The sequence below is a fragment of the Amphibalanus amphitrite genome, unplaced genomic scaffold (assembly GCF_019059575.1).
Source record: "Amphibalanus amphitrite isolate SeventyFive unplaced genomic scaffold, NRLGWU_Aamphi_draft 000247F_arrow, whole genome shotgun sequence".
Classification (NCBI taxonomy): Eukaryota; Metazoa; Arthropoda; class Thecostraca; order Balanomorpha; family Balanidae; genus Amphibalanus; species Amphibalanus amphitrite.
Window position 1 is genome coordinate 352,450 of NW_024881742.1, and position 12,577 is coordinate 365,026.

Here is a 12,577-nt window from a genome sequence, read left to right on the forward strand (position 1 = left end):
AGATATGACAGATGGGTGTGCACGTGCGCACGTGAGCACGCGCAGAGCTACAGGCTCCTCGGTGCACGGCACCCTACCTACTGGTCTCTTGCGATGTGCCAAATATGACTGCAATCGACACAGCCGTTCTTCAGATGTTGGAGCGGCACCTTGCACGTGCGCACGTGCAATATGGGTCCTAACTGACTTTCGCAAGGCACCCTTCTCGACGGTCTCTAATCGTGTGACATATTTGAGCGCAATCGGTCCAGCCGTTCTCGAGATCTAGAGGCGACGCCTGCACGTGCGCACGTGCATTACCTCACCCTCATCGACGTAGAAAAACTCATACACGGTCAGCATCCAATCACACACAAAATTTCATTGTAATCGGTCACTCCGTTCCTGAGATATGACAGAGGGGTGTGCACGTGAGCACGTGAGTACGCGCAGAGCTACAACCTCCCCGGTGCACTGCACTCTACTTACTGGTCTCTTGCGAGGTGCCAAATTTGAGCGTAATCGGCCCAGCCGTTCTCGAGATCTGGAAGCGGCACCCTGCACGTGCGCACGTGCAATATGGGTCCCAGCTGACTTTTGCACGGCACCCTTCTCGCCGGTCTCTAATCGTGTACCAAATTTAAGCGCATTCGGTCCAGCCGTTCTCGATATCTGGAAGCGACCCTGCAGGCCTGCACGTGCGCACGTGCAATAGCACCCCAGCCATGACATACGGATAGGTATGCATTGCCCGGTGGGTGCCTACTGCCTACATGATTGCCAAGTCTCAGCGAAATCGCCCCAGTAGTTGCTGAGTTACTGTAATAGGAACAAATTTAACACCTCTTCTGTTTTTTGCACTTTGCACGTGTAGCGGAGGTCACTCACGTGCACCAAGAGTATCTAATGCTTGTTAGAAGGGATACAGCTACTCTACAAAAGTTACCGCAAGTCAATCGCCCCAGTGGTTACTGAGATATAGGCCTCTCGAAATTGTTACTCCAGCAGAACGACTTGAACACCCCGACTTTTCACGTGCCACGTGCCACGACGGTCACCTGAATGCATCACGATAAGTGAATTGCGGGGCGGAAAGGATGGAGCTACCCAACAAAAAAGACCGCAGGTGAATCGGCCCAGCGGTTGCTGAGATATCAGCCTCTCAAAATACTGATTAAAAATCTGTCATTAAAAATAAGAGGCCAAAGTGGCCTCTTATTTTTCGCGCCAAAAACGAGTGTCCAATCCAGGTAGTTCATGTTATCTATGATACTACCTATATTGGTCGCAGGTGGCGCCGTGGACGGTGCAGCGCCGTCTCCCTGGTGTAAGTAGGACACCACACAAGCTCTCTAACGAGAAATAATACGAGGCTGTTTGTAGTAAACAAGGTAACATATACATGTAGGAATGATCATAGCTGCGGACCATGCCATATCAACCACTGAAGTTCTACTGATCTAACTATGTTTCGATTTGTACGAGACTGGCGCGGCTGCTCGACCTCTTCAGTTTCTTCCTTTCGTTATCTGCTATTAACCCTTTATAACCGCGTGCCGTCAGCGCTAGACATTATCGGAAAACTGGTGGGCATTGGGAGCACGCTATCCAGTCTGACCGACGGCAACAAGCATCAGGAGCTGCTACGACACTTCGACAACATGTGAGCCTACTTGTATTTATGTGGTCGAGTCGCGATAGTGTGGACCGTGATTCATATCAGCACAGTCGTTATGTGACCCGTATGATTGTATTGCATTTAATTGCTTCATATCGTGAGAAGCATATACATTCTACTATACTCGGATGTACGAGTATATGCTATTGAACAGAGTGCCGATGTGCAAGATGTCTGCGTTCGTTCTACTTTATAATGTAGATATTCACGTAAAAAAATGTCGAAAATCACACCAACCGCTTATATGCGAATATAGGTATCTCCTATTGCTCATCGATGATATATTTTCCGTTAAAATAGTCTTTTGTTCCACTGTGGCCATCAGCTCTCGGGACCTCAAGAACGATGTGAATTTGGTGATGACGGCGCTGCGAGACTTGGAGTCGGTCGGTCTCCGGGTCAGCTGGGAGCTCACCGTGGAGACGCTGGAAGAGCTGCTGATGGACGTCAACAGGTGAGGTGTCAGCCTGTCACCGACAGACTAACGTGTCAGCCTCACCGACAGACTAACGTGTCAGGTCACCGACAGACTAATGTGTCAGCCTATCACCGACAGACTAATGTGTCAGCCTATCACCGACAGACTAACGTGTCAGCCTCACCGACAGACTAATGTGTCAGCCTCACCGACAGACTAACGTGTCAGGTCACCGACAGACTAATGTGTCAGCCTCACCGACAGACTAACGTGTCAGGTCACCGACAGACTAACGTGTCAGGTCACCGACAGACTAACGTGTCAGCCTATCACCGACAGACTAACGTGCCAGGTCACCGACAGACTAACGTGTCAGCCTCACCGACAGACTAATGTGTCAGCCTCACCGACAGACTAACGTGTCAGGTCACCGACAGACTAATGTGTCAGCCTCACCGACAGACTAACGTGTCAGGTCACCGACAGACTAACGTGTCAGGTCACCGACAGACTAACGTGTCAGGTCACCGACAGACTAACGTGTCAGCCTCACCGACAGACTAATGTGTCAGCCTCACCGACAGACTAACGTGTCAGGTCACCGACAGACTAACGTGTCAGGTCACCGACAGACTAATGTGTCAGCCTCACCGACAGACTAATGTGTCAGCCTCACCGACAGACTAACGTGTCAGGTCACCGACAGACTAATGTGTCAGCCTCACCGACAGACTAACGTGTCAGGTCACCGACAGACTAACGTGTCAGGTCACCGACAGACTAACGTGTCAGCCTCACCGACAGACTAATGTGTCAGCCTCACCGACAGACTAACGTGTCAGCCTCACCGACAGACTAATGTGTCAGCCTCACCGACAGACTAACGTGTCAGGTCACCGACAGACTAATGTGTCAGCCTCACCGACAGACTAACGTGTCAGGTCACCGACAGACTAACGTGTCAGCCTATCACCGACAGACTAACGTGCCAGGTCACCGACAGACTAACGTGTCAGCCTCACCGACAGACTAACGTGTCAGCCTCACCGACAGACTAACGTGTCAGGTCACCGACAGACTAACGTGTCAGGTCACCGACAGACTAATGTGTCAGCCTATCACCGACAGACTAACGTGTCAGGTCACCGACATACTAACGTGTCAGGTCACCGACATACTAACGTGTCAGGTCACCGACAGGCTAACGTGTCAGGTCACCGACAGGCTAACGTGTCAGGTCACCGACAGACTAACGTGTCAGCCTCACCGACAGACTAACGTGTCAGGTCACCGACAGACTAACGTGTCAGCCTCACCGACAGACTAATGTGTCAGCCTCACCGACAGACTAACGTGTCAGGTCACCGACAGACTAATGTGTCAGCCTATCACCGACAGACTAACGTGCCAGGTCACCGACAGACTAACGTGTCAGCCTCACCGACAGACTAATGTGTCAGCCTCACCGACAGACTAACGTGTCAGGTCACCGACAGACTAACGTGTCAGGTCACCGACAGACTAACGTGTCAGCCTATCACCGACAGACTAACGTGCCAGGTCACCGACAGACTAACGTGTCAGCCTCACCGACAGACTAATGTGTCAGCCTCACCGACAGACTAACGTGTCAGGTCACCGACAGACTAACGTGTCAGGTCACCGACAGACTAACGTGTCAGCCTCACCGACAGACTAACGTGTCAGGTCACCGACAGACTAACGTGTCAGGTCACCGACAGACTAACGTGTCAGCCTATCACCGACAGACTAACGTGCCAGGTCACCGACAGACTAACGTGTCAGCCTCACCGACAGACTAATGTGTCAGCCTCACCGACAGACTAACGTGTCAGGTCACCGACAGACTAATGTGTCAGCCTCACCGACAGACTAACGTGTCAGGTCACCGACAGACTAACGTGTCAGGTCACCGACAGACTAACGTGCCAGGTCACCGACAGACTAACGTGTCAGCCTCACCGACAGACTAATGTGTCAGCCTCACCGACAGACTAACGTGTCAGGTCACCGACAGACTAATGTGTCAGCCTCACCGACAGACTAACGTGTCAGGTCACCGACAGACTAACGTGTCAGGTCACCGACAGACTAACGTGTCAGCCTCACCGACAGACTAACGTGTCAGGTCACCGACAGACTAATGTGTCAGCCTATCACCGACAGACTAATGTGTCAGCCTATCACCGACAGACTAACGTGTCAGCCTCACCGACAGACTAATGTGTCAGCCTCACCGACAGACTAACGTGTCAGGTCACCGACAGACTAATGTGTCAGCCTCACCGACAGACTAACGTGTCAGGTCACCGACAGACTAACGTGTCAGGTCACCGACAGACTAACGTGTCAGCCTATCACCGACAGACTAACGTGCCAGGTCACCGACAGACTAACGTGTCAGCCTCACCGACAGACTAATGTGTCAGCCTCACCGACAGACTAACGTGTCAGGTCACCGACAGACTAATGTGTCAGCCTCACCGACAGACTAACGTGTCAGGTCACCGACAGACTAACGTGTCAGGTCACCGACAGACTAACGTGTCAGGTCACCGACAGACTAACGTGTCAGGTCACCGACAGACTAACGTGTCAGCCTCACCGACAGACTAATGTGTCAGCCTCACCGACAGACTAACGTGTCAGGTCACCGACAGACTAACGTGTCAGGTCACCGACAGACTAATGTGTCAGCCTCACCGACAGACTAATGTGTCAGCCTCACCGACAGACTAACGTGTCAGGTCACCGACAGACTAATGTGTCAGCCTCACCGACAGACTAACGTGTCAGGTCACCGACAGACTAACGTGTCAGGTCACCGACAGACTAACGTGTCAGCCTATCACCGACAGACTAACGTGCCAGGTCACCGACAGACTAACGTGTCAGCCTCACCGACAGACTAATGTGTCAGCCTCACCGACAGACTAACGTGTCAGGTCACCGACAGACTAATGTGTCAGCCTCACCGACAGACTAACGTGTCAGGTCACCGACAGACTAACGTGTCAGGTCACCGACAGACTAACGTGTCAGCCTATCACCGACAGACTAACGTGCCAGGTCACCGACAGACTAACGTGTCAGCCTCACCGACAGACTAATGTGTCAGCCTCACCGACAGACTAACGTGTCAGGTCACCGACAGACTAATGTGTCAGCCTCACCGACAGACTAACGTGTCAGGTCACCGACAGACTAACGTGTCAGGTCACCGACAGACTAACGTGTCAGGTCACCGACAGACTAACGTGTCAGGTCACCGACAGACTAACGTGTCAGGTCACCGACAGACTAACGTGTCAGCCTATCACCGACAGACTAACGTGTCAGGTCATCAACATGATAAATGAAACAGGTCATCTGCATAAGGATGCAGATGCAGGTTTGGAGACAAAAGTACGCACCTATTGATACCGATTGATTCTGGTTTCGAGTCAATGTTTCACTCTCCCTCTCTCCCTCTCTCTCTCTCTCTCTCTCTCTCTCTCTCTCTCTCTCTCTCTCTCTCTCTCTCTCTCTCTCTCTCACTCTCTCCCTCTCTCTTTCTATCTCCCTCTCTCTCTCTTTCTATCTCCCTCTCTCCCTCTCTCTCTCTCTCTCTCTCTCTCTCTCTCCCCTCTCTCTCTCTCTAGCAACTACGACCGATTCCTGTTGTATCAGAGGAACGCCAGCACTGTGGAGAACTCGACGCTGCTGGATTTCGCCACCAACGCGGTGTCCCACGCTCCTCGATCGCTACAGACGACAATGTACAGGCTCCGGGACGTAGTACTGGAGACTCGTACACCCCTGTGGTCTAGCAGGGCAGCACCTTTCGTCACTAAAGGTGGCGGACGGACCACCATTAGAAATGGCCGACAAAGGCGATACACCATCAAGCAGAGCCTCTTCAGGCAATTCCAGTCTGTAGTAGAGGTGAGAGCGAAGGACTACCGGTAGGAAGGTAAGTTCATACTAGATAGGTGCATCGGTGAGCAAATCATAATTGGCTAGATATTCCGTTCTTAGGCCGGGCGGCAAACGAGCGAGTGAAATAGCGCTGGCACACTTGTGCACGTGCCAGATGAGTGCCCCGGCAGATTTGTGCGTGGCGCCCTTCGAACTGTTGGCTCCTAGCTCCGAGCTGTACCCTAGGCACCAGTTTCAGGGGCGATCGGCCCAACTGGTCCCCGAATGAAAACGTGCCCCCCCCCCCCCCGAATGGGAACAAGTGCAAGTGTCACTGATGCACCAATAGGTCATGAGTTGAAGAGCATATGTGGGTGCACGGCTTTTTATGTCTGCCATTGATATGGCTAACGCTTTAATGCCGGCCGCGTTTGCAGGCGTCTCGTGGCACGGTGTGCCGGCTGGGGACGTCCCCTCAGCAGATGGTCTACCACCTCTACCACATGGTGACCACCGTACTCGCCAGAGACTACGTGATGACCCAGTTTGCCTATATGCTGCTTCGACTCTTTGATAAAGGTACACACGGTGACACAAAAATAGTGGTAAGTTATTACGGTAAGGTGACGAAGTTTGTTTTGTTTTGTTTTGTTGGGTTAGGCTCCTTTCGGTCAAATGTGACTGTTGCACAGCCGGGAGGATGATAGAAATTAGGGGAGATATTGGTCTGGGCGGGCACCCTAGAGAGTCACCGGGACTGAGCCCGTCCGAATAAGGTTGGGATAAGGTTGCCCGTCCAGCCCGGATCAGGGGTTGCGGCGTGGAGGAAAAGGATGTGACTGTCCTGAGGTTTGAATCGACGGGACGGATGGTGACGAAGTGAAAATGTGATAAAGGGATGTAAGCACGCGAAACGTTAAGGTAGGAGCACTCGGTGGCTGCTGGCTGTTACATTAAACCTTGAAAAACGGGATTGGTGGCTAAAACTATGCTATCTCGGTAGCCATCCGCTCCGACCATATGTCGACCAACAGAACATAAGGAGCCCGCACTATATTGATAGGTATTGTTCTCTTGCAGGCTCGTTTCTGGTCGAGGCACAGCATTTCACCGACAACTACAAGGCCACCTCTGCCAAACTGGCAGAGGAGGTCAGCCTGGCGCTGCGGCACCTGGACTCGCTGTTCTGGCGCTGCGACCCTGCACCCCACCGGCGCGGCGCCACCTTCGAGGAGGTCACAGCGCTGCTGCAGGGTAGAGGTCTGCACCGGCCGGCTGCAGCCGCGGCTGGCTGCAGCCCCACGGCTGTGGGCCGGGGCGGCTGCAAATATCTCCAAGAACACGGCTACGGCTGTGGCCACGGCTGTGAGATTTCAAGCTCAATCTAAAGTACTCAAATATAAAATTTTAAATCCTTAATCTTACATTCTGATAAGCAGTCTAGCCTGTAAAAATCATGCAAAGGATGCCCAGCAACATTGAAAGTGGTGAAGCCTTTGAAAACCTGTAGTGGTTTTACCATTTGCTGTAGGGGAGTTTGCACTCTGGTACAGAATACTAATTATTGGTACCAATTGTTCCTTCATCATCAAGAGCTTGACAGTTTCAGAAAATGCAACATGTTGCACTGTCACATCCCTCTCAAATCAATCTCACCTGGTCATTAGGAGAGCACCTTACAGCTATTGAAGACGAGCGTTCAATAATTCTTTCAGGTAATAGAAAAAGAAATCACGCCTAGGTAAAGGCAGGTAAAGGCTTCATAAAATAGCTAAAATAACTCTTAGATGTATTTCTGGATTTTCGGCAAGTCCAATTACATAATATATAACTGGCGCTTTATGTTCTAACTGGTCTGTGGGTGACCGCTAACAGAAAATGCTGATCAACGAAGCCAATGGAATTAGATTATAAGTGAGCATGAACCTTACTTACGGTTAATTCACATGATGGTGAAAACCCTGAACACGTAATTCACATGACGGTGAAAACCCTGAACACATTATTTGTTACGCGAGCTGTTGACTTTACTTATAAAATGACGTCTTTTTCTAAAAATGTAAAAATTTGATAATTAATCTTTGTTAAAGAGCAAGTTTTGAACTGTATATCATTATTATTATTTATTAATTATAAATTTTATGGCTGTTTATATTGAAACAAAACAATGTATTGCCACTTCTTTGTTATTGACGTCATTAAAAACTCAAGCAAAATTTTTGATTGAAAGAGGCAATTGTGGCTCGGACGTCCTTGGGGATTTGAGCGAAGATCATTATTTGGAAAAATCAAAATAGATGAATATTTTTCTTTCTTGGATGCTCACTAGTGTAAAGTGTTTTGATGCCTTGCATATCAAATCAGTTTGAGACTTGCTCAGAAGGCTGCTTCAAGCCTGGCATATCACACCCCAGAAAATATGCAAGGTAAGAAAGAAGCAAGAGTTTTGACTAGACAATCACTGTTTGACAGTCCATCAACTTCAGTTTCATTTTCCATACCTAACATTGATAATGAAAAGCATCAGGGTTTGTTGTTCTGTCCCACAACCATGCTTCAGGATTTGGTATTAGATGTCTACACTGCTAGTGCTTCTATTCTGGTTCGTTGTTTATGTTTTCTGTTGATGTAGGTACCTACCTACCCATCTTTCTTAACCCCTTGCAAGGGCTTGTGTAGGCATGCGATGCGCATCAGGCTTCAGGCCTTCGGCCTAAATCCAGATACACAACCACTTAACCTATGATGCTTCATGAGCTTGAGAATCTATAGCCCATTGCAATGTGCTTTTGGCTATATGTTTCAACTAAAAATAACATATTATATACTATTTGGTTGCATTTCATTGAAAGTATCCACGGCCGGCTGACGGCTGGCTGCCCACAGTTTGCCACGGCTGTGGGCGGCTGTGGCTGTGGAGCCACGGCTGCGGGGCGGCTAGGCTGTGGAAAATTGCAGCCGTGCAGAACTCTACTGCAGGGCTACTTGGAGAACGAGTGGTATCTAAAGAGAAAGTCAGACTGGTCGCGGAGTTGGATCTGCAACACAGTGTGCTCCGACTTCGACATCACGAGTTCAAAGGTCAGTTGCGGAGAAACGAGGCACCTCAAACCGGTCAGCAAAGTACCGCCAAATCGTGGTGTGAGGCAGAAACCAGCACCCGTTCCCGAAAAGAAATCTCTCATGATATTTATCGAGCTAAAATGAAAATGTTACCTACCCAAATAATGCCGCTGCGGATCTCGAGAGTGCAAACGTATGCGGGTAACAAGGTGGCAAACGTAAACGAGCAGTTGTGAAAGGCGGTGACGGTCTGGGATTAGCCCTCGCATTTAAAATGGGAATCGAACGTACCCCCTCAGTTTTTCGCAAATACCTCGCGCAAAGAGCAGCCGATTGCGACGAAACTTTCAGTACTCTCAAGCTGGTCAATTTTACATCTGGTCACCTACTTTAAACATTTCATGACCCTGACCCAAATGACCTTTGACCTGTGAGTTGTGACCATCCAGACCGTGTTTGGCCGGAATCGCGACTCGGCGAATATCGGCTCACATTACCAACGTGTTTCCAGTCTAAGCGCTCAAACGTGTGAAATGATGTTGGTCCCATGCATTATGGTGAGTGTTAAGGTCACTTGAAGGTCAGGTCCAGGACATTGACCTTTAATGACCATGGTTCACTTTTTCGAGTTTTACATGTTACTAGGGTAGTTTTTGGAGCTGATTTCGAATTCCCATTTAAACAATTACGGAGAAGTTTTGGCGCCTTCGTAACATATTACGAAGCTGTCAGTGGCGGTTGACACCTCGTGTAGATAGCCGGCAGGACGCCTACTGGTTGACCTGACCTGACCTGACCTGACTTGGCCGAAATGCATGAAATATTATTTGATCAAAACTCAATGAAATTCAAGATCAGAAGCCTGAAAAAACCTTTCGGCCTCACTTTACGAGTTTCTAACAGGTCCAAATTTCTCCAGCTTCTGGGCCATTGACCTGACCTGGAAGGTCAACCAATCATGACCGAGAACCTAACTCGCGCCGTGCTGGAGTGGAGGAGGAGGTCTTTTTTACCCCCCCCCCCCCAGTTTTTTGCAAATATTTATCATAATATTTTCGAAATATGTTGTAAAAAAATCAGAACAGTGTCATTTAACCCGCGCCCCGCTGGGGGGGGGGGGGGGGGAGGGGCAGAATCTGCCCCCTCCCGTTTTTCGCCAATAACTTCTAAGCGGGTTACGCCAGCGACGTCAAACTTTCAGTACCTTATCATACATCAATTTAAGACGTTTTCTGAAAATTTGAGCGAAATCCGTCGGAAATTTTTGAGAAAATTACTTTTTAGTGACGTCATGTTCGCCATTTTCGCCTCAAAAACGGCAAAATTTCAAACGCCGCTTACATCCCCAGTAAACATGACGACGTCGGCCCGACGTCGGGCCGAGGCTCGGCCCGACGTCGGCCCAGCGTCGGTTCAACCTCGGCCCGACATCGGCTGGACGTCGGATATGCCCGCATGTTCCGACGTCCAGCCGAAGTCCAGCCGACGTCGAGCCGACGTCGGGCCGAGATCGTTTGCCGAGGTTGACGAGATCGTTTGTCGTTGGGCCGACGGGGCCGACGTCGGCATGTTAATGGGGACAACGCGCCAAAAATATCAACCGGCGGCGGGATTCGAGCCCCCCAGTCGCCGACGTCGGCATGTTTACTGGGACAACACGTCAAAAGCGTCAGCCGGCGATGGGATTCGAACCCCGTGTCATTCGAACGCGAGGTTAGCGCGCTAACCACTACACCACGCAGCCAGCTAACGAAATCGTTTTGTTTTGTTGCGTTATGCCCTTTCGGTCTGACAAGACCATTTCAGAGCCGGAATGATCATAGGATGGAGACATTGGTCTTCTTGGCGAGCACCCTGGGTCCAGTTCATATAGAGTCCATGGTCCCATTGCTGTTACGTGACACTTTTTGGAAAGGGCGACCCCACAATGGATTCATATAGCCACTCTTACACACCTGCACCAACGTTTCCCAAAGTGTCCCTTTGATAAGTGGCACTTTGGCAAAGTGACACTTGCCGACTGGCCTTTCTATATGAACTGGGCCCGGCCCTGGTGAGTTGCCGGGGCTGAGCCTGACCAAAGGATAGGCCGAGCAGCCCCCAAGCACTCACCGCACCCGGCTACGGGCGAGCTCGGCTTACGGGCAATCCCAAATGGGATAAAGTTTCCCGTCCAGTCCGGATCAGGGGGTTGCGGCGTGGAGGAAGATTTGAGTTTCCTGAGGATATTTTGAATACAGAAGCTCTTTATGAACCATGAAACATGTATTTTATATTATTTTAACGGTCAAAATAGCGGCCGATGTCGGTCCGACGTCGCCCCGACGTCGGCCCGACGTCGGCTGGACCTCAGCAATTTATCTCGGTCCGACGTCGGTCCGACGTCGGCTGGACCTCGGCTGGACGTCGGAACATGCGGGCATATCCGACATCCAGCCGACGTCGTGCCGAGGTTGGACCGACGTCGGGCCGACGTCGGCATGCTGATGCCGAGTTGCCGACGTCACCCCGACGTCGGCCGACGTCGGGCCGACGTCGGCATGTTTACTGGGTCTTCATTTTTAAAGGAATCAAGACGTAACAAAAAGGTTATACGTGATTCTACTTTATCTATCAAATGATTATCTTGGTTTTTTGAAAATTTTGGAAAATACGCCTCTTTTGGACGAATGCCACTATAAGCACTTATATCAAACATCATTTTACAGGTAAACATGACACACTAAATCGGAAAATTGTAACCGTGACCCCTCTTTTGTGCCCCGCAGGTTATCCCAGGTCATGAAAGGTCCCCAGCAGTTTTTTACACTAACTTTTGATAGAGAAATGCTAGAGCGATGAAAACACGTCAGATGTCTTCAGCTCAACGATATGGACCGACTGATATGCATCATGACATTTTTCGGTCAGGTCATGACCTTGACCTAGGGTCAATTTTTAATGACTCTTAACCAGACTTGTGCCAAGGTCCCAAAAAGATCCGAGATCCAGGGTTCGCAGAGTCCAAGGTCTGGGACCTTGATGGATCCTGGACCTTGCATTGTCATTTTTGTCGCGAGACCTTGGAAACCCAGGACCTTAAAACATCCATATGCCGCGAGACCTTGGAATCCCAGGACCTTAAAACATCCATATGCTGCGAGACCTTGGAATCCCAGGACCTCAACATTTGCATATGTCGCGAGACCTTGGAATCCCAGGACCTCAACATTTGCATATGCCGTGAGACCTTGGAATCCCAGGACATCAACATTTCATGTGACATGAGACCTTAGAAACCCAGGACCTCAACATTTCATATGCCGTAAAACCATGGAAACCCAGGGGTTAGGACCTCAAAATTTTGGTATGCTGCAAGACCCTGCAGAATGCAGACCTTCAGTACCAGTTTTATTATTTGTCATGGGATCTTAGGAGAACGGTCTGGACCTACACCACCATTTTGTTGAGGGACCTCAAGAATCCTGGAAGCTGGACCATCATGAGGTTTATGTTGCACTTGGGCCACTAAGGACCCTGCA

The 12,577-nt window shown here is 50.1% G+C and overlaps 1 protein-coding gene across 1 annotated transcript in view; it reads left to right on the forward strand.

Annotated features, from left to right (window-relative positions):
• The window catches only part of LOC122386344, a 29,397-nt gene that overhangs the window by 3,362 nt on the left and 13,458 nt on the right, over window positions 1-12,577 (forward strand). The window contains exons 3-8 of the mRNA XM_043375458.1: window positions 1,543-1,642; window positions 1,983-2,111; window positions 5,738-6,020; window positions 6,431-6,572; window positions 7,074-7,247; window positions 8,974-9,074. Of these exons, the coding sequence (XP_043231393.1) occupies window positions 1,543-1,642; window positions 1,983-2,111; window positions 5,738-6,020; window positions 6,431-6,572; window positions 7,074-7,247; window positions 8,974-9,074 (929 nt within the window). The remainder of the gene's footprint in view (window positions 1-1,542; window positions 1,643-1,982; window positions 2,112-5,737; window positions 6,021-6,430; window positions 6,573-7,073; window positions 7,248-8,973; window positions 9,075-12,577) is intronic.